Source organism: Girardinichthys multiradiatus, chromosome 14 (genome assembly GCF_021462225.1).
Source record: "Girardinichthys multiradiatus isolate DD_20200921_A chromosome 14, DD_fGirMul_XY1, whole genome shotgun sequence".
In the NCBI taxonomy this organism is placed as follows: domain Eukaryota; kingdom Metazoa; phylum Chordata; class Actinopteri; order Cyprinodontiformes; family Goodeidae; genus Girardinichthys; species Girardinichthys multiradiatus.
In genome coordinates this window covers 17,249,914-17,272,611 of record NC_061807.1, presented here as the reverse complement: position 1 = coordinate 17,272,611, position 22,698 = coordinate 17,249,914, and the positions used below count along the sequence as shown (strand labels likewise).

General features: G+C 40.7%; 1 protein-coding gene across 1 annotated transcript in view; it reads right to left on the bottom strand.

The window, feature by feature from the left end:
• Positions 1–831: 831 nt before the first annotated feature.
• efnb3b (ephrin-B3b) overlaps positions 832–22,698 on the bottom strand; it is a 117,853-nt gene continuing 95,986 nt past the window's right edge. The window contains exons 3-5 of the mRNA XM_047385694.1: positions 18,984–19,076; positions 15,314–15,376; positions 832–7,331 (exon numbers count right to left, since the gene is read on the bottom strand). Coding sequence (XP_047241650.1) covers positions 6,910–7,331; positions 15,314–15,376; positions 18,984–19,076 — 578 coding nt within the window. The 3' untranslated portion in view covers positions 832–6,909. The remainder of the gene's footprint in view (positions 7,332–15,313; positions 15,377–18,983; positions 19,077–22,698) is intronic.

Sequence of the window (22,698 nt, the reverse complement as noted above, 5' to 3'; positions counted from 1 at the left end):
ATGAAAGAGGTTCTTAGCTCTGACCCAGGAAGGCGTTTGTGCTACTATAGCATTATTTTTTTTCAGTGCCAGTGCAGTGCTTTAGCAGCGGAAACAGAAAAGAACTGGTTTAGCACTGAAACTAGTTTAAGGAAACCAAAAAAAAAAACTTCCAGAGTGACTGGTTGTCATGGCTGAGGCAACTACAAGCATTCTCCAGGATCAACGGCTGTGTGGGGTATCCCAAAAGATTGCTTCAAGACATGTGGTTGTGTTTGTGTAGGTGGGACCACCGTATGAGAATCTGTGTGACAGCTAGTAATCTACTCCCATGCATCACAGATCAAAGGGCAAAGGCAGCCGCCTGGTCATTTTACCCTCGGCCACCCTGATAGCATGGCATGCTTCGAAAGGCACCCTGTGAAACACACACGCACATATAGATGTACAACCGGATGGAGCCCATTTAGGAATGGACGCCAAATAGTTCCCATAGAAAAGTGCCACAAAGTTGGAGGGGGAAGCGGAGGAAGAAGAGGGGCGTCGAGACAGTGCTCTGTCAATACGTTGCCAGGCAACGCTCAACCCTAACGAAGCTTGGTTTGATAACTTGTTGATAACACCGATGGGAGAGTCTGAGTGTGAGTGTGTGTGTGTGTGTGTGTCTGACATGGACGTATTATTAGCAGAGGCAGTGAATGAGCCCCTGCAGAGACCAACCCAAAGGAGCGATAAGAGGAGAGACCTGCTATTAAAGGCAGGGTTAGTGGGCCTCAAGAACTTTCTCTCTGCATCTACAGACAGAACAAAATAACTCGCTTTATAATGAATCACACACAAGAACCCAAAGAGTGGTGCTTAAACATTTTTGTTTGTTTTTTTATTCAATCTTTTTTTTTCCGAACCAGGAATGTACTAATTTTTCCTCTCTTTAGAGGTGTGTTGGAAGGGGAAAGGGGGGTGAGGAGTAAAGAAAGGGAGATAGGGAAGGGGATGTGGTGATGAGTAGGGAAGGAGGTAACAAGGAAAGAGGAGAAGGAAGGGAGGAGAGAACAAACAGAGGAACAAAATCAACCTTTTTCACACAGAGGTGTCCCCAAAATACAAAGTCGCAACACATCACATAGGAGCGCCGCGTCGACCAGCGGCCTCGGCTCGCTGGCTATTGGCACAAAGAAGCTCACGCACATTTTATGCACATACACACAGTTTTAACCAACGGGGAGGTGAGGCAGCAGTTTTCTTTATGTCTCTCTCTCTCTGTCTCCTTTGTACTACAGAAGCAGCACTTTCTTTCTCTTTTTAAAACTGTGGGCTGGGTCGGAGGCTTTTCTATTTTTTCATAGAAAACTTGAGAAACAGCGAGAGCTAGAGACACAACTTTGAAATATAACATCTACATGAAGAGAAAAAAAGAAAAAGTGAGTCCAAGAGATACAGCTCTGCTCAAAAGTATACATAAATTCATCATCAAGGTAAATGTAATTCAACTTTGACTTTTAATGATGCATTTGAACCTTTCTTTTTCCAAGGTGGACTAATTATTATACATAAAACTAAAATAATAAAAAAAAAAAACAACTCAGTGCACAAATTTGGATTGATTGTGGATGTTCGGACCCACTAATATTTTGTTCAATATCCCTTAGCAAATTTTACATTAACCACACCCTTGTTCTAAATGCAAAAAAGCCTCTCGAATAATCCTAGCTGGATATTTGAAACGCTCCTCTTATCAAAATCTGAAGAGGTAATTTTAAACTGGTTCACAATTTCCAAAAGTTAACAATAGAGGAAAATACAGGTCAGAAGCTCTGGGGAGGCCAATCAGAAAGGTAATGTCAGCATTCCAAAGCCAGTTTTGACAGGTTCAGGATCATTATCCTGTTGGAACATCCAACTGTGTCCAAGTTTGATCACATCTAAGCCGTCTTCTCCCAGGGAGAAGGAGATTAATTGGGATGTTCAGGAACAACCCAGAAATCCCAAGAACTCAATCTGATTATGAACTAGAAGAACCATGAATACCGGAATCCCTCTCCACAGTGAAGGCAGCTCACCATCAACATTAGATGAGAAGGTGCAGATTAAGAAAGAAGCCACTGTTCTAAAATCATCTTCTTCAAGCAGGACTGACATTTAAAGCTGCCCACTTGCACAAGCCAAATTTCCTCTGTAGAAACATTTGAGGGTCAGACAAGATGACTTGACAATGGAAGATGAGGACTACTTCCAAATTCTTCAAGTGGTGGGTGAAATATGGCCAACGTTTAGTGTTCCCACCAGAAAATAGGTCCCAACATACATCAAACTCAGTTTTGGAACAAATAAAGATGGCTAACATAAATGTTTCCAGGAAGAGTGGTGAAATATGTTGCCAGAAGTATGCTAAAAGCTTGTTGATGCTGGCAAAAAAGGTTGGGTTTGGTTTTATGTCAACAAGGACTGAGAGGCGCCTTAGACAGAAGGTTTGCCTGCCTTGACTTACAAATCAACACTTTTGACAAGTTTAACAGTATTTTGAAGCTGACAATATGCACAGACCAATGAATGCCTTCTGCAGATATATTTTTTGGTTAGGTAAAACACACGTTAGAGTTTTTCAGCAAAAGCAACAAGAAAAATATTGAGATGAGACAAAGTGAGGCTTTCAATGCCAAGAAAGCTGTATCAATTGGGGCGGTAACATCATGCTGTGGGACTGTTTTGATGCTAGAGGTACTGGTTTCTTGCACCAAGTGTTGAGAATAACTAAAAAGGAGAAAAACTACCAAGTTCTTCAACTTTACAACAGATTATGAAGCTGTTGCCTACAATAGTAGCTAATATACAGGTCAGTAATCCCAAATACACTTTAACACAGGTTACAGAATGAATAAATATGGCTAATATTGAACTCCTGAAATGGACCCAATCTCAACCCTGTCAGGAAACCAACAATTTTTATTGAAACTTTCCAATTATGCCAAGAAGAATGGACATCGACCATCCAGAACTATACAAGAATAAACAGAAGAGTTGTTTCTTGGCAGCTTGCTAAGTGACATTTGTCCAAATATTAGTGGGGGTGTATGTACACAACCTGTATACTTGTATATCATCATTCCAGCCTAAAAAATAATGGTTCAAATTCAAATCATTAAAAACCTGAAATGAACATTACATCCATGCTGATGATGGGTGTATGTAAACTTCTCAATAAACATTAGCTGACATTCTGCAAAGAGGAAAAAAGGAGGAAAGTGGACCAGAAAGTGGAATCTGTGTTTCATTTGAGTCCCGAAATGTTCACCTTTTCCCTCTTTTTTTAGTCAAAAACTTTCATTTTGGACTTTTAGAGAATAACAGACACTTCATTTGGCTTGAAGGATTTTTTAAGTACTTAAATAAACATTATACATAAAAAAGGAAACACAAGTTGGTAGTTGTACAAAAAAAGGAGAATTTGAGGTGGTTCCCCCCCCCGCTCTCTGTCTTTTCTTTCCAAACTCAATTTTAATACAGTCAAAATACAATCCAAACTCCTCCGTGGTATTAAAAGAAAACAACATCATCATGTGTGGAACAAAGTCATTTTAGATGAATGAGACACTTTAGTATGAAAGATTATATGATACTGATACAAAAACACGGCTGAGAAATGTGGAAAGGTTTAGATTATTAACACTGGCTTCACACAGGAAACATGGCAATAACACTGGAGTCTTCGTGTGTCTGGACAAAGTTGAAAATAAAGAAAGAAAAAGCATAAGCTCTCCACGGTTTACACATAAGCCAAAAAACATGTCTGAGCAACACAAAAACAGCTTTATTAGTATGCACAAGGTGAGCATAATGCACCTCCCCACACAGCAACGGGCTGCTGCTCTCTGAGGTTGAGGTGCAGGGCACTGGTGTGTGTTCATGTATGTATCTGTGTGTGTGAAGGAGAGAGGAAAACACAACACAATCAATCCTTTCTTTTTTAATCCCTTCCACGTCCATCAGGTGATTTACGGGAACACGGATCAGATGAAAGTAACATTTTTATTTTGAGTGTGGGTGGATTTGTTTGTAGGACAGTCGTCAAAAAACGTGTAAAATCTGCGAGAGCATGTGTGTGCGTTTCAACACAAATTTTGGCGGTAGAAAGAGAGGAACGCATCCGAAACGTGCCGGAGTCACAGTGGATGTGTGTGCGTGTGGATGTTCGCGTGCAAGTAGAGTTCAACTCCTCCGAATATCCATTTTTGCTTTTTTTTTTTCTTTTGGCTGACAGTCCAGCACCTCAGAGGTTTTTCCTCTTCGCCAGCCACTCTTTCATGTGCTCTCCGTCCATCCGTCCTTCCTTCCACTGGATCCTTCATCTTTTTCTCCTGCTGCTCCTTTTTCTCCTGTTTGCTTCACAGTCTCATCTTCCCTCATCTCCCTCCCGCTCATTTTTCTCTTTTCCTTAAAGTTCTGCATTCAGAAGCCGCTTTATTCCTCCTCCCGAGACAGCGCTTTCTCTGTTCTTTGTTCTTCTTTTTTAATTCGTCCTCTCTCTCTTTACCTTCCCCCTTCCCCATCCTCCAATGCCACCCCCCCACCCCAGCTTCTTACACGTCTGCCTTTTAAAATGAAAGAAAAAAAAACAACAGAATAACTTTCATTGATGGTTCTACCTCAACACTTCCACAAAAATGAGGTCTAGACCTCAAAACTACGGCATAGTACAATGAGCTATAAAAAATACACAGAGTCGACCTCAGGTAGGAGGAGGGAGAGAATGAAAACAGAGAAACAGCTTCTCTAAATAAGGGATTTAGTTAATGTACAGTGCTTCGCAAAAATTTTAATACCCCTTGAACTTTATTACATTTTGTCACAATACAACAACAAACCTAAATGCATTTTATTGTGATTTTATGTAATAGACTAGAACAAAGTAGAGCATTACTGTGATTTTGAAGGAAAACCCAATTGCCTTCAGAGTCCCCTAATTAGGAGACAGAGTCCACCTGTGTTTAGTTTTTTCTGTAATTTCCTTGGAGAACTGACAGGACAACTATTAGCCATGCACTCTACCAATAATGTAATCCTGGACAATAACATAATAATTTGGGCCATTTCAAATTGAACAAAGCCAATAAAGTTATTACATTATTGGCATGTTATTGCTTTATCTTTCAAACTATTTTGAAACTGCAATAGCTGCAGCTAATGCATGTCATTTTTAGTAGCTTTTGTGCAATTTTTGTGCAACTGTGCAGTTTTTGTGCAGTTTGCTCATCAGAAAATGATTTAGGGGATGGCACAGTCATCATTAGTCATCCAAGGATAATTATGATGCAGCACTCACTCCATAATTGTGGTTGTAAGACCCAGTTTGGGAATTATTCATTATTATTTCACTGTTTATTATCATAGATATGTTGTTTTTTATTATTGTGCATTTGGTAGTAAGATCACATAGTGGAATTTCCTAGAATTCAGGAAGAGTAGGGATCTTAAGTAGGGATGGGGAAGCTGGTCAGAGTTGATGGCAGGAAGGATGGAGCTAACAACAGGGCAATACAAGAAGAGAACCTGTTTGAGTCTTGAGACTGGTTGCACTGGATTTTATTTATCTGGTATGTGAGTAAATGAGGCTGAATGCAGAAAAATGCCAGAAGTTTCACATACTTTTTCTCTCAATTCACAATTATGTACCCCTTTGATTTGGTCTTTTTCATAAAAACCAAATAAAATATTGAAGTTTAGGGTAGTAGTGTGTCAAAATGTGAAAAGTATTGATACCTTTGCAAGGCACTGTAAAGAATAAAGGCAAAGGGGCAGGAAATAAGCAAAAAAAAAAAAAAAAAGCAAATGAGAATGTTTAGAAACAGAAGTTTAGTTTAACAGAGTAGGTAAAAATAATAAACCAATAAAAAACATCTAGAAATTATTTACTGGATATTTATATATATAATCTATAAGTGTTGATAGCCATAAAAAATTTCACTTTTTTGATATTCGCTCACTATTTTTGTTTTGGTATTTAAGACAAGTCTAAAGAACACACACACTCACACACACGCACAGAAAAGCACACACACACACATACTCAGGTGTATGCAAACTTGCTGAAGCACACTAACTGCACTCTAATGTTGAGCAGCAGTACCAGCGCCATAATTATAACCCAACTGTTTTGCACGCTCGCGCACGGTCACACAAACACACATTTTATTAAAATATACACGATTCTGAGAGTCACCAATTGGTCAGACCTCATCCGGGGTCCGGTCTGGGCTCGGGGTGTGAGTCCGAGGCCCCCAAGCCTGTTTTCTCGATTGAAACAAACACAAACAAACTAGGAGGCTATTGTCGAGTTAGCGGCAAGGGGCTGGTCTCTGATTGGATGATAGAGATCTAAAAGGGGGGTGGGGTGGTGGACAAGGCGGGCTTGGCTCTCTGAGAATCAGAGTTCATCGGTGCCAAGTGGGTCCAGGAGCATAGTCCTTTTTTTTAAAGTCCTTTCAGTCTTCTTTTAAAACATCCCAACACCAGGTTCACACTCTTAGAAAAAGAGTGCAAGACGCATTAAAGGGGTGGGGTTGGGGGGGGGGGGGGGGGGGGTGGAGGCTCATTTAGCTCTGAGTTAACAAGAAGGGGGAATTCAGAGCCTCTTGCCCAATCATGAGGGCCTTGTTAGGAAGGGTTATGTGTGGTTACAACATCACCCCTTACACACAATTAATGGCCCAGTTGTGTGAAATAGTGATAGCGGGGAGGGGGGTTTATTCAGCTAGAAACACAACAGTGGCCAGGGCAAGTGGGGCGGGGGGTTCCAAGGGACAATACTGGTACTACTGAGGCAATCCAGTTTGGAGCTGTTATGGCAAATTTTGTATTGGCTTCACTTGGGAGATGTTGGGCGTGATTGGCTGGTCGAGGTTGAAGGAAGGTGGGAGTGTCCAGACCGCTGTCTCATACTTTGTAGTAAATGTTGGCCGGGCTTTGAGGCGGCATCTCCTGGACGATGTAAACAGGATGCCCGTAGTCCCCGCTCACCTTCTCGTAGTGCGGGCAGTAGGCCGAGTCCGACGTCCGCAGGGGGATGATGATGTCGCTGGGCTCTGAGCCGTTATTGTTGGAGCTGGTAATGCCGCCGCCGCCACCGCGCTTGGGGCTGGTGAGGGACGACAGTGATAGCGGAGGGTGGTGAGTGTCAGAGTGCTTGGCATGCCTCCGGCGGTAGCACACAATGCAGATCACGGCGGTGACCAGTAGGAGAAAGGCAGAGCCTCCTGCTAGGCCAGCAATGAAGGCAATGTTGGATGGCTGCAGGGGTCCATTTTCGTCTTCGCCACCATCTCCAAAGGGCCCTCGGGACTGGGTGGAGTTTCCACCTGAAATAAATTAGGAGAACATCGTTACCTTGAGATTCTCACCCCCCAAACAGTGTTCAGCATCAATCAGGAAACACAAAGATGAGAGAATCAACTCATATACAGTACAGACCAAATGTTTGGACACACCTTCTCATTCAAAGAATTTTCTTTATTTTCATGACTATGAATATTGTAGCTTCACACTGAAGGCATCAAAACTATGAATTAACACATGTGGAATTATATACTGAACAAAAAAGTGTGAAACAACTGAAAATATGTCTTATATTCTAGGTTCTTCAAAGTAGCCACCTTTTGCTTTGATTACTGCTCCGCACACTCTTGGCATTCTGTTGATGAGCTTCAAGAGGTAGTCACCTGAAATGGTTTTCTAACAGTCTTGAAGGAGTTCCCAGAGATGCTTAGCACTTGTTGGCCCTTTTGCCCTCACTCTGAGGTCCAGCTCACCCCAAACCATCTCGATTGGGTTCAGGTCCGGTGACTGTGGAGGCCAGATCATCTGGCGCAGCACCCCATCCCTTTCCTTCTTGGTCAAATAGCCCTTACACAGCCTGGAGGTGTGTTTGAGGTCATTGTCCTGTTGAAAAATAAATTATGGTCCAACTAAACACAAACCGGATGGAATAGCATGCCGCTGCAAGATGCTGTGGTAGCCATGCTGGTTCAGTATGCCTACAATTTTGAATAAATCCCCAACAGTGTCACCAGCAAAGCACCCCCAAACCATCACACCTCCTCCTCCATGCTTCACGGTGGGAACCAGCCATGTAGAGTCCATCCATTCAACTCTTCTGCGCCACACAAAGACACGGTGGTTGGAACCAAAGATCTCAGACTTGGACTCATCACACCAAAGCACAGATTTCCACTGGTCTAATGTCCATTCCTTGTGTTCTTTAGCCAAAACAATTCTCTTCTGCTTGTTGCCTGTCCTCAGCAGTGGTTTCCTAGCAGCTATTTTACCATGAAGGCCTGATTCACACAGTCTCCTCTTAACAGTTGTTCTAGAGATGTCTGCTGCTAGAACTCTGTGTGGCATTGACCTGTTCTCTAATCTGAGCTGCTGTTAACCTGCGATTTCTGAGGCTGGTGACTCGGATGAACTTATTGTCCGCAGCAGAGGTGACTCTTGGTCTTCCTTTCCTGGGGCGGTCCTCATGTGAGCCAGTTTCTTTGTAGCGCTTGATGGTTTTTGCGACTGCACTTGGGGACACTTTCAAAGTTTTCCCAATTGTTCGGAGTGACTGACCATCATTTATTAAAGTAATGATGGCCACTCGTTTTTCTTTACTTAGCTGCTTTTTTCTTGCCATAATACAAATTTTAACAGTCTATTCAGTAGGACCATCAGCTGTGTACTGTATCCACCTCCTGCACAACACAACTGATGGTCCCAACCCCATTTATAAGGCTTGAAATCCCACTTATTAAACCTGACAGGGCACACCTGTGAAGTAAAAACCATTTCAGGTGACTACCTCTTGAAGCTCATCAACAGAATGCCAAGAGTGTGTGGAGCAGCAATCAAAGCATAATGTGGCTACTTTGAAGAACCTAGAATATAAGACATATTTTCAGTTGTTTCACACTTTCTTGTTCAGTATATAATTCCACATGTGTTAATTCATAGTTTTGATGCCTTCAGTGTGAAGCTACAATATTCATAGTCATGAAAATAAAGACAACTCTTTGAATGAGAAGGTGTGTCCAAACTTTTGGTCTGTACTGTATAACTCAGAGTTTGTGGATGTGTAGTTTATATGATTGTTTCAAAAACGTTTTAATGGGTTTTAATATTGGCTTATTCATGTCAATATTTACAGTTCTAATAAAAAACAATGATTTTCCGAATGGCTAACGTTCTCTTGTAAGCAAAGAAAATGTGTTGGAGTAACCAGCATTGTGCAGAAACAAGTAAGGGAAGGGCTACAATCTAGCAACAAAGCTTAACTTAACATGCATGTCTTAGGAATGTGGGAGGAAGCCGTACACACATGCACATGTAAGAACAAGCAAACTCCATGCAGATAGGCACTGGATTCAAACTCAGGACTTTCTTGCTGCAAAGCGACAATGCTTACAACTGCAGCACCATGCAGCCCACAGTTCTGAAACTATACTTTAATATGCCTGTAACTGGCATGCGCCTAATTCTCGAAGAGAAATCAGAATCAGCTGAAATGTTAACAAGCAGGTAAAAGTTGCAGATAAAACTTGGTCACAGATCTATTGTTTCATTTCTAGTTCTAGCCTTTGGTTTTTTGTGCTGTTCAAAGTTTCTCAGTAAGCATTCAATCTTACCGCCCCTTTGAAAACTTTCTTAAGGCACCCCTGCATCCAAAGAAGCTTCTCTACATTAAATCCACCAAAACAATTACACTGCATCCTTTCACAACTGATGCTTTAGAGAAAACATAGCATTCTTTATGGCCCTGCACCACAATAACATGAGTAATGGTGATGGTTTAGCGCAATGAGAGGAGGCTGCATCGCCTCCAACCCAGCGGAATGCAGCAACTATGCAGCAGATCTCACAGAAGCTTATTTGTGGTCTCTTTATTGATGTGATGAAGTGGACAGCGGCGCATATAAAACAGCGAGGAATGTCCGCAGTGAGAAAGAGTGCTCTACACAGTGTATGCTTTTGTGGAGAGCCAGGCTTAGCCACAGTGTATATCAAGGTAACAAACTGTATTTCCCTAACCCTAAAGACGGTATTTGCTTAGTATTACAGGCAGCCACATGAAGAGAGCCTTTCTAGGTCTGCTCCCACCACCGGACCACACACTGGCCCACTGCCTCCCTACCTTAACGTCTTTCTCTTTATCTGTCCGTCTAACAAACTGTCCTCGCTCAGTCTTTCTGTTTTGTGAGCCTTCGTTTGCCTGAAAGTCGAGATCTTTATAGCGTCTGAGTTGGCGGCTGTCCCTGCAGGGGGTCGGGTCAGAACTCAGCAGGCGAATGATGGTCTTGGGGTGGGTTTGTGCTGTTTCTGTATATGTGTGTATGTACAGAGACAGGGAGCGTGTTAGTAGAAGTTTCAAACTGGTTAAGGCTGAGATAGAGTCGCTTGGATTGGTCCATCATTATTCTTGGCACACATCCCTTTCTGCCTCGCTCCTGCATCGCCCTCTGTTTTCTACTCCCCTCCCTCCTCACTCCGTGGTCCTCGCCGTCTTTGGGTTATTGTAGCCGTAATGACCTACCTTGCTCTGAGCTCAGTGCCTGGCAACAAAGACACACTCGTACACTCAGATACTGACATGCACACACAAACACAATCATGCGAGTAGATGCCTGCTCACCTCACCCACCCTCTCCCCTCGGCGCCCCGTCGAGCTGAACCGACCAGGAGCAAAACCCTATTGCCGGACGTCGATTATGATTCCTAGTCCCGCTCTCCTCCTTCCTCCATTAACCCAGCATCCCTCACTCTCCATCTCCATTATGGTTGCCACTTTTCACCTAGTCTCTTTATTATATCCTCTTCTCTTTTACCTTTTTTCTTAGCCCCCCTCCATTTTCCTACTTCCCTTCCTGTTTTTATTACCAGAGTTTAGACTCCGAGGCTTTATTTTCCATTTGCTTCCATTAACCATTTTATATCAATAATGAATTCACCTTAGAGACAAACAAGCAACAGGACAAAAAATTTAAAAAAAAGCAGCACCAGCTGTCCTTACCCTTTTACTTCACATTTACATCTACTCCAAAAAATAGTACTCATTTTAAATATGTATTTTGGGGATTTTTTCCAGGATTACTACAAGTTTCTGTGGGATATTTACTTGTTAAGACCATTGTTAGTACAATTCAAGACCTAAACTTAAGAAAGCAGCTAGGAGTGTCAGCTCCTGTAAGTGTGAGCCCATGGTTTTCAACCAAAAGCGATTGGCTGCTTCCCCCAAGTTGCTAATCGGTCTGTGCCTCAAGCAGAGAAGTTCAAGTATCTTAGTCTAGGATGGAGCAGGAGATGGATGATGGATTGGGGCTTAGTCTTTAGTAATGTGGGTACCGCATTGGTCTGTCGTGGTTAAGAAAGAGCTGGGCTAAAAAGTAAATCTCTCCATTTACCAGTTTGTCTGCTGGTTCGGCTACAATCTGACCCTCAGCTTTGATCAATGAATAAATTTGCTTACTTTAATAACTTCATAACTTAAGCAAGAAAAACATAACTTTGGCAACTTAGATGTGTTTTAAACGTTGTTTTTCCCATCTCTGTCATGTGACTAAAGAATTTTTACACCTAGTCTAAATTGATGGCAAAATTCTCCCTTTTACCATCAGGACAGAGATACAAAATGCCATATTGTAAGGCAAACAGCCTAAAAAAATCCTTTATTCCCGCTGCTATTAGCCTGCCAGGTTCACATTGTAAGAACTTCATTTTTGGTGTGTGTGTGGGGCTGTTTTTTAAGTTTTCACTGCTATCTGCACTACAAATTGCCCGTTGGGGATAATAAATTTGCTTGACTTATTTCAACACATTCTGACAGATATAGATGCCACATTTTAGTCAACTATTAAAATGTTAAGGGATAGTGCAAAAAGAATGTTTTGAATTGATTAAACCAGTGGATCTCAATCCTTTATGTTTTAGATGTGTCTCTGATCCAGCTCTCCTGATTCAAATGATTGGATTACCTCTTCAGCATGCCATCAAATGCTGCAGAAGTGTGTTAATCATTTAAGTCAGGTGTGTAGTAGCAGAGAAAAGCCTAAAATATGCAGGACAACGATGGAGAATCACTGGCTGAAACGTTCAATAAACCAGCTTCAGCAGCAAAACTATTTTGCAAACCTGAGAGGAAGGCTGAATGAATCCTAAATTAAACAAAAGACCAAATTTAAGTAAAACCTAAATGTAAATTAAGATCTAGTATGAAAGTCGGGGTGTATTTAAAACCTTTTAAGAACTAAACTTAAGATTATCCAATTTAGGACTTTTTAAGACTCTACAGCGGGGTTGTCCAACTCCAGTCATCGAAAACTACTGCCCTGCCAAGTAAAGGCCTGGTAATGACCCATTTGTTTGATTCGGGTGTATTGGAGCAGGGATGCATCTAACAGCTGGAGAACAGTGGGTCTCAAGGACTGGAGTTGGAGACTGCTGTCCAACAGAAACCCTAGTTTATTTTGCAGTTTGGACTGATTGAGGTTAGATTAAGACATTTGGTAAAAGTTAAAGTTTTTTGTTTTTTTTATCTTTTACAGTCGGCTGCTATTTTAAAGTGTATTTTTCTTTCAATAACTGTTCTTAAAATCCTGTAATCACTGAGATTTTGATCATGTAAAGTGCAATGCAACTAAATTGTATTATTAATATTACTGCTGTTTTTCATTTTTATTATAAAAAGCCTTCAAGAGGGCAACTAACTCACCCATTGCAATTTTTTAACTGCAATTTCTCAAGTCACATAAATACATCTTATTACAAAAAAGAAAGAATGTCAAACGTCTCTCCTTGGAAGATGGTCTTCTGTGATTTTTAAATGTGCCCTTGCTTCCAAACACCTGATTCAATTGCATGAATTATCTCCATAACATGGTCTGGCAATGACTAATTCATTTAAAGTGGATGAGTTGAAGCTGGGATGTAAGTGAAACCTGCAGGTGGTGGCACCTGAGGACAGAAGGATTTGACATCCCTGCAAGAAAGCAATTGGATACAACAAATTTAAATCTATTCTCAACTGTTTTAAAACTTGATATAATTTAGAAGTGGAACAAAAGTAAAATGAGAAAATAAAACTTAATGTCTATGTCATAACTGCAACTGCTGTAACAAACTTTAAATTTGTTCTTGTTATAGCATGTAACTAAAAGTATTAGAGCTTGGCCTTGTACATGAATCTCCAAATCACATGCAGTATAAGTAGAAGTAGTGCGCAATGCTGCACTCCTGGTTTTAAACATGGCTGAAAATGCAACTAAATGGCTGCCAAAAAATAGACAAATAAAACAATGCTATGTTAGTTTTATGCAGGTAACAGTAGCAATACAGGTATTTACATAAAACCTAAAACAAACATTTATAGCATGATCTAATTTACTTTATTTCAAAGCAGAAAAGCAAATGTCGCTGCTAAAATAATTTGACATATTACAGTCACAATGATGCTGATAGTAACAGTTTGTAGATGCCTATTGTGCAGAATATTATACACTTTTTACCATGTGCTTTTTATAGAGTAGCACTAGAAGTATTGCAAGGTGATATTAGCTGGTTAATTAGTTGGGCAATCTGCTCACCCAGCAGTTACTGCTCGACAGACATGCTCCTATAGTTTCCAAACCATAATTATATATTTGGAACAATTTCCAAATAGCCAAATTAGTTTTTCTTGTATACAAAATGAAAGTGTAGTAGCCTTCCTTTAGCCAACTGACTGGCAGTGCAGAGCAACATGTGGGGGAGGAGGTATGGTATTACTCCATACAACTGAAGAAAACTCTGGACACTCCAGCACTTTCTCCAGCAACTCAAAAAAACTTTTTAAAACCTTGGAATCTTCGTCAGCGCAGACAGAGTGTCTGCATAGCAAAACATGAAATTAGGTAACGTTAATATCAGGTCATTGCTGCAACATTTAAGTAGAGCATGTGTATATCTCTCAGCCGTGGTGTATATGTGTAATATATATATATATATATATATCATTTCTGAGGTGTGGCACCCAAGCAATTTTTGATATGACCACCAGATCTATGGCAGCCTGGCTTAGCCGTAATCAGACATTGTGCACTGCAGTCTTAGATCCATGGAAAAGAATCACAGCAGGATCATTTAGTTAAAGCTGCATGTGACAAAATTATAACAATAACTAAATAATTAAAATGTTTGTATGTTAAACCTAAAACAGTCCAGACCTTTGTGATTATCATCTATGAATCCATCTGGATAATGAAAGCAAGTGCTATGGCTGCTCTTCCTCACACACAAGAGACAGCAATCATCAGGAGCGCCTGATTCTCTGATATGAAGCAAACCCACGGATGTTCACTCTCAGTGGAGTGTAAAGAGTGGGTTCGTGCTGTGTGAATACCCCCCCCCCCCCCCCCCCCCCCCCCCCCCCCCCCCCCACACACACACACACACACACACACACACACACACCTCCTTCAAAATTGTACTGGGATTGGATGGATGGAGACGACTTTAATATGATGTTTAGAAATGATCAGGAGTTCGAACTAATTTGCTTGGATGTGTGGTAAAGACTAAAGGTGTGAAGTCCGTGTGTGTGTATGTGTGTGTATGTGTGTGTGTGAAACTGAATCATTCATGTGGGCAACGATACATACTATTGTTGCCTACTTCACAAATAAAAACACTTCTCTCATATAGGGTTTATTGACAAGTGATCTGAGAAGGTGTGAATGCATCAATTTACACATTGTCTAAGAAAAACAAATTTACTGTCACAGAGAAAAAAAATGGGAATGGATGCAGCTGAGTGTGAATCATGTCTTTTCCCCTTCAGTGAATGACTTTGACTTAGAGCATAAATCTGCTCGTTGCTTTCCCCCTCTTCTTTTTTTGTTTTATTTCTTCTCACACTCTTTTTCATCACTCCCCTTTTGCATTTTCTTTCCTCATCTTTCCATATTTCTTCTCATCGTTTATGTCCCCTGACAGAACTACAAAATCCAGGCCACCATGACTCCCTGCCCTTTTCTTTCTTTCTCCTCCTGCTTCTTTCTGCCCTCCCTCTATTTTTCTTGTCCTTCTCCCAGGGTAGCCATTAGCCAACCCTCTCTAGCCCACAGCACTTAGCAAGAAGGAAGAGAGGGATAGAAATATGGAATTAAACATAGATCTGCAGATGTCACCACTGCATATTCTCCATCTGTCACCTCCTGCCTCCCTCCCACTATCCCTCAGCCCACTGCTGCTTTTCTTTATATCTACCAGTCTCTGCTTATTCCCTCTATCCATTTTGTGGCTGGGTCTACTGGTGGGATTATTGACTGCTTACCTGGGATTCTGCTAGTGGTGCGTCCCGCTGGCTGGTCCTTCTTCGGAGGCAGTCCGTACGGGCCTGTGGTAAGAAAAATAATTGGGGGATTAAGATGGAGAGGAATCTTCTAAAAACTGTGATTTAATACTTTAATTTTCATGCCAGAATTCCAAACCTTTCCAGACCAAAATTTCCAATGTTATCAGTTCTGTTCAGATCATGAGTTCAAAGATCAGAGATCAGGTGGATAGATGGATGGAAGGACGAACGGACGGATGGATGAATGGATACAACTTTACAAAATGGGTTAAAGTCTGGAGATACAAAAATATTTCTGTGCCCTTTTATTTCTAAAAATGTACACAGACCTGGAAAATACTTAAATCAAATTCTAAACTTCCAGACTGCATAAGGACTCTTATCTTATGTCTCAGAACCCGGACAGAAAAGTGACATTAGACTACTTCCGGGGGAAAAACCAGACAGAGCTTCCTGTGCTTGTTCAAATGTGAAACCAGTAAGAGGCCATTTGGTTTTTTTGTTGGGTTGTGTTTTTTTTTTTTTTGGACTGAGTGATTTTTCACAAGGCCATAATGACTTGTAATCTGTAGTCTCTAAATCAGGCCATCTGTCTAGCAAGTCCTCTGTGATGATGGTGGCATTAAAGAGCATGTACATGTCAAACACACACACACTTTTGATAAGTGCTTCTTATCAAAAGCTAAATTAGATGGTTGAGGAAATACTTATTTTTGTTCCCCTTCCTGAGCCATCTGGCCAACAGTAAGAAGGATATTATTGTGGATGTTTTAGGTAAAGGAGTTGGTTACAGTTACCAACAAGAGAGACTGATATACTGTTGATGATGGAGCACAAACTCAGAGTAAACGTTTTACTCATATAGCATTCTTGTAACCCTTGAAGTGGCCTTGATCAATAATTGTCAAGGGTTTCTGAAGGTCTTTCTTGGGTTTTCTTCTGATTTTGGTATGTTTGGACTGTTGGTGATAAGAGATTGGAAGTGACAGCTGGCATGGTGTAGCGCATGTTTATTAGGTAAATATGTGATATTAAGTAGGTAGATATGTAAGAATAAAACTGAAATTTGTGCATTTAAACTGCACAATAATATATCATTTTAGATACATATTAATGTGGCACAATTCTGGCCATATGGCTGTGGAAAACTAAACCAGATCTTTAAAGTGTTTTGTAGAACCGTTTAGGAACTTGTTCTAGTTCCAAAAGTATTCATGCCCCTTGAACGTTTTCTTATGTTATCACATTACCACATAATTCAACATAGTTTTGCTATGATGTTATGTGACATAAACACAAAGTAATTGGGCTGTACTTCGACTAGGCCATTCTGACACATGAATATGCTTTAATCTAAACAATTCCATTGTAGCCCTGGCTATATGTTTAGTGTTGTTGTCCTGCTGTGAGATAAACCTCCACTCCTGTCTCAAGCCTCCTGAAGCCTCTAACAGGTTTTCTTCAAGGATTAACCTGTAATTAGCTCCATCCATCTTCATATCCATTCTCTGCCTGTGCTGAAGTAAATCAACCCCACAACCTGATACTGCCATATTTTACAGAAGGTATGGTGTGTTCAGAGGCGGTTCCAAGGCTGTATTTGGGGAGTACATTAATAATACTTGTCCTGTCGATTGATTCTAGTACCTGAGCTGTGAATCTCTGCAGCTCCTCCAGAGTTGCAATGGCCATCTTAGCTGTTTTTCTGATTAATTTCTATGCCCAACCTGTCTGTTTAGAACCCAAACTGGCAAGTTGATCTCTACAAAATACTTTAACTTCTTTGTAGTTGTATCAAAATGAGAAAATGTAAAAACGTTCAAGGGGTACTTTTGCAAGAAATATTGCATTGGATCATAAGTTGTCTGTAAACAGTTATTCCTAAAAAATTCAAAGTCAAGTGGCTGAACACATGCAAAAAACATGTATTTAAAAATGATCAGGCACTGGATTGAAAATAAGGTACAAAAGCCACCAGAGCCCAAATAAGTACAAAAGGCCCATCAAAAAGGCTTAAGAACTATTGACCAAGACTATTTTAAAAGTCTGGGCACTTGGAGGTAAATTAGGAAGAAACAAGGGGTGAGCTAAGGTTTCTGTGTGTGTGTTTTGTGCACAGTGGTCCAACTATATGTACTGACATTTAAAAAAAGCGTAGGCTTATTGGCCAGCGGCTCCCTTTTGACAGTAAACCAAATAGAAGTTGGAGGCGGTGATCAATAGGAACTGCTGTGTGGTCAGCGGGAGCAAGTGGAGGACGTGGGGTGTTGGTGGAGGAGAAAGTGCGTGCATGCATATATGTGGCAGATCCAGAGAGAGATAAAAAAAAAAAATGAGAGCAGACAGGTCGATGTATGTGTGTTTGTGTATTTTCCGCTTCGCATTGGAGATCAGCGTGAGGCGGCATGCAGCTTATTTAGACGACAAACAACACAGACGTGACCTTTCGGCCACTCAACAGATAAGATGGAGAGACAGAGGGTGAAAAAAGTGACAATAAAAACAGGGGCTGAGAGGTGTGAGGAGAGATGGACGACATGCAAAGCAAAACGGGAGAAAAAAAAGGGGATCTGAGAAGATAAGAGAAGAAGTTAGATGAAGAAGAAAATGGAAGGATGAAGAAAAAGTGAGAGAAGGTTGCCTTTTCCATTGCCAATGTGAGCCAGGGGAAATAAAGTGTGTGGTATTTCTATTGAGCTGAGCTGACTGTGCTGATGTTACAGGCTGATAGAGCCATAACAGCGCCACTTGGCTCTTTGCTGAAGAGAACCTCCAATACACTGGGTCTGATAACACAGCACAGATCAAAGAAATAGAAGTAGGCGGCTTGTATTTGTGCACTGGTGTGTGGGGGGTGGGGGGCTGGGTCATGTGAAGGACAGGTGCCTATTATGAACAGGAACGTGCAGGTCAGTGAAAACCCTCCCCCCCCCCCCCCCCCCCCCTCCCTTTCCTTTCTTCATGTGCTGCTTTCTTGAAAAACCAGCGTGCAAGGGGTCATTACCCGAGAATATTTTCCAAACAAATTGGAGGTGTGCACAGCCACGAGTCATTAAAAATCACTGACTGCACATTTTAATACCAAATGGAGTCATTTTGTTATCAGGCTCTCAGCGGCGCGGGGAAACGTGTGTGTTCGGATGCCTGCTTGGACACCTCTACGGCCATGCACCAAAGGGGCTGTGCGTGTATATTTGTGAGTGTGGGTCCAGCAGTATGAGTCAGTAGCAGTTAAAAGGCAGACTTAGAAGGGAGTTAACAGGGCTCATTAGAGCTGACTGATCCCACACTTCTGCGCTGTTCTCACCACTTAACGAGGCCTAATATGCTCAGCGAGGGCGCACATGAAGCGCAGAAAGAAAGAAGGGTATGCGTATGCTCAAACATGCTCATTGTGCGTGCAGGTCTGAGACACAGTAAGATTAGAGGGAAGGTTTAAAAGTGGAAGAGATGAGTTGCGCTAATGAATGCGAACTGCTTGGCTCTGCAGAGATGTGAGTGACGAGTGCTGATCACGCAACATTGTTAAGTGATTTGATTACGTGCGATAGACACAAATGCGCATTTAACCGGTCTGTTGGGTGGGCTTTGTGTGAGGGAGAGCAGTTTCGGAAATAAAACACACAAACAGAGAGGTGAGAGGACTTACTCTGTCCCACTTTCAGGATCACCTTCATGCCTTTTGTAGCGCATACACCCCCTTTCATGCTGTCCAGGCCTTGACGCGTCCCGTCCGAAGTAGCTGCAAGGAGGGAAACAAAAAGTTGGACAATTAGCAGGGAGGAAACACAACCTCATTTTTCTTTTAAATGCGTTTTCTGGATCTACAGAAGAAGCAAAGACAGGATTCCTCTGCAGCTCAGCCAGAGTGACATTTGCAGAGGAAGCGATTTAAAACTCCACCAGAAGCTCTGAAAATGCCAAACTACAGGGCAGCAGCACTTTAATAAGTCCTCATTTGCCAGACTGCTGGAATTCATTAACACCCCCCTCCGCACTGTATGGACTCACCCGCTTGCAATCAACTACAATTGATGCCTGGGCTGCAAAATAGCAAAAGCAGGGGTGAGAGGGAGATTTGTCTCCGAGGTTTCTAGGGAACCAGTCTCTGCTACTGGTTGATGGGGTGGGGAGACTCTATAATCCAATCAAGAGTGTATATGAAATAAATCACTGCTTGATTTGAGAGAAAAACTGGACTTATTTATTAGAATTTATACTCTGCTGGATGAGTGAAGTCAGCAATAGATAATACCCCTTTTACTCTCACTGCTTATACCGTAATTAAGATATCTGAACACTAATATTTTAAATTAGGAAAATTATTGTGCATTTTAGGCTCTAAAACGGCTCCTTTTATATTGGACAGAATGTGGAAGGGGTGATCATTTTGATCATATTACTGGCATCAAAACTCCCTTTACTCTTTGGTTGTAGCTCATAAAAAGTGTGACAAGGTGTTAATGCAACACTGCATCACAATACTGTCAGCATAACGACAGAAAATGATGTTCAAAATTCCTCGAAGAGTGGCCCCAGAACCAATCCCTGAGGGACACCCTTGAACTTTTAGCCTTAATAAAATCCTCACTTACTATTATGGTTGCTGTAGTTGTACTGTGTCCTTGTCTAGTGTAAGAAGTTATCATAAGTAGTGAGATGCTCCTTTTTATATTCACAATAGATACCACAAAGGTTTTATACTTTTTATTCAACTATTTTTTACACTACAATGGTTTTAACAAGAACTGACAATTTAGATATTGGGCTGTAGTTGTAATCAATTCAGTTGAACAAAAATATTCTACCCAGTAGCCATGTTGCAAGCGTTTAAGGAAGGACGAACGGTCGGACGGAAGGACGGACGGATGGAGGCAGAAAAGAGGAGCGGAGGGAGATGAGAAAACAATCAGAGGGAGATTCAGGATGGGAGGAAAGGAAGAAATATAAATTAGAAGGACAAGTTCATGATGAAAAAGTGAGAGTGGAAAGAAAAGCGACAGGTAAGGAAATGAGAGGAACTTATTTCAATAATCACACCTCTTTCAGTTGACGCAGCTTCGCTTGTGCAGCTGGTCTCAAAAACACCTTCCTGCTGTGCCTGGTTATGGTTTCAATCACCAGACGAAATACCAGTCAGACACTTCTATAATTGTCTTTAAGGTCTGAGCTGACAGACAGGCTAATGCGAAGCTGCATTAGCTCATAAACCGTACGGTAATCATATCCTTTCTCCCTCCAGTGTGGCTATACAGGCCACCCTTATATTCTTGTTTTCTCTCTTAAATATAAATTAGCCTCTCTGAAGCAAAGGAGACAGAGAGGAACTGCAAATGGAAGATGGCATTCGAGAGCGAGAGAAATAAAGGTGTGAAAAAGAGGCAGCTTTACTTTCAACACCTTTCTTCTCAATCCTTACAAGATGCAAAGTGTGAAAACGAGCAAAGGAGAGAAGCGGGCGGAGGTCAAAGAAAACATCAGTATGGTGGAAAAACCAAAATAAAAAAGAAACAACAACTAAAATATATATGACAGTTTAATAAAAAGTTTGCACATTCCTCAACTTATACTATTTGTTGTGTCACAAAATTATTACAAATCATAGTTATTTTCTGCCAGTGATCTATGAAATATATTTTTTACAACAAGAACAGCCTTAGTGATTCTAATGAAGTTCTACTGAATAAAGAAAATATAAAGAGTATAGAGCTTTTTCATCAGGGCTGTGGCTGAAAATGAGATGGCTGAGATGATACAGAAATACTGAGGAAAGGATGCAGAATCACATTCTGTGGAGGTCTAGTTTATTTATAATTTCTTTTTTTTTTTTGCTATTCCCAACCTGTTCACTGTCTATTTTATTTGTAAGTTATTTAACAAAAAGAACAATCATAAATTTTCAGTACCTTTTTATTATTATTATTATTGTGCCTTCAACTTGTTCAGGAATCAAACAGTGCTAGGAAGAAAATTTTTTAATATTCTTGGTAACTCACTGTGCTTTATGTGTTAATGTAAAAAGGAGTCGGAGCCTAATAAACACGTAATAAGGTGTCGATTTAACAGAGTAGATCTTTTGTTAGGATCAAAACGGGAAGTATATCATACTTTTCCTCCAACACTGGTCATTTATGAAAAAACAAAAAACAAATAGAGTGGCCCCAGACATGATCCTTGCAGAACCCACTTGAAGTAAGCTAGTGCCCTCAGCTTTCACACACTGACTTCTGTAGGAGAGACGATTTTTAAGCAAATCAACATGTTTTGACAGTCCCTGTTAAGTTTTTGCTCCAATAAAATCAGATTTTCCATCTCAGAATGTAATAGCCAAGGTACACACACCAGTCTATCACATGGCCAACAAACAACGCTGCTCCCTCACACAAGAGCAATTTCACTGGCCTACCATTCAACGTGATCATATGTGGAGACCATTCAGCACATTCAGAAATGAAGCGCATCAGTGAAAGTAAATCTGAAGTATGAATGGTTTACCCAAATAGTGTTAATCTTCAGATCCACCTCGTACCCACAATGAACTCCTCAACTAGAAGAATTGAAGTGAAGAAATTTAAGAAACTAGTTAAGGGGGTTCGCAAAACAACAGTAGGAAACTATTCATGTGTCCTTTTCCCAAAAAAACAAACAGGCAATAAGGTTGAAAAGCTGCAAACTTATGATGATAGATAGATAGATAGATAGATAGATAGATAGATAGATAGATAGATAGATAGATAGATAGATAGATAGATAGATAGATAGATAGATAGATAGATAGATAGATAGATAGATAGATAGATAGATAGATAGATAGATAGATAGATAGATAGATAGATAGATAGATAGATAGATAGATAGATAGATAGATAGATAGGTAGGTAGGTAGGTAGGTAGGTAGGTAGGTAGGTAGGTAGGTAGGTAGGTAGGTAGGTAGGTAGGTAGGTAGGTAGGTAGGTAGGTAGGTAGGTAGGTAGGTAGGTAGGTAGGTAGGTAGGTAGGTAGGTAGGTAGGTAGATAGATAGATAGATAGATAGATAGATAGATAGATAGATAGATAGATAGATAGATAGATAGATAGATAGATAGATAGATAGATAGATAGATAGATAGATAGATAGATAGATAGATAGATAGATAGATAGATAGATAGATAGATAGATAGATAGATAGATAGATAGATAGATAGATAGATAGATAGATAGATAGATAGATAGATAGATAGATAGATAGATAGATAGATAGAAAGAAGATAGATAGATAGATAGATAGATAGATAGATAGATAGATAGATAGATAGATAGATAGATAGATAGATAGATAGATAGATAGATAGATAGATAGATAGATAGATAGATAGATAGATA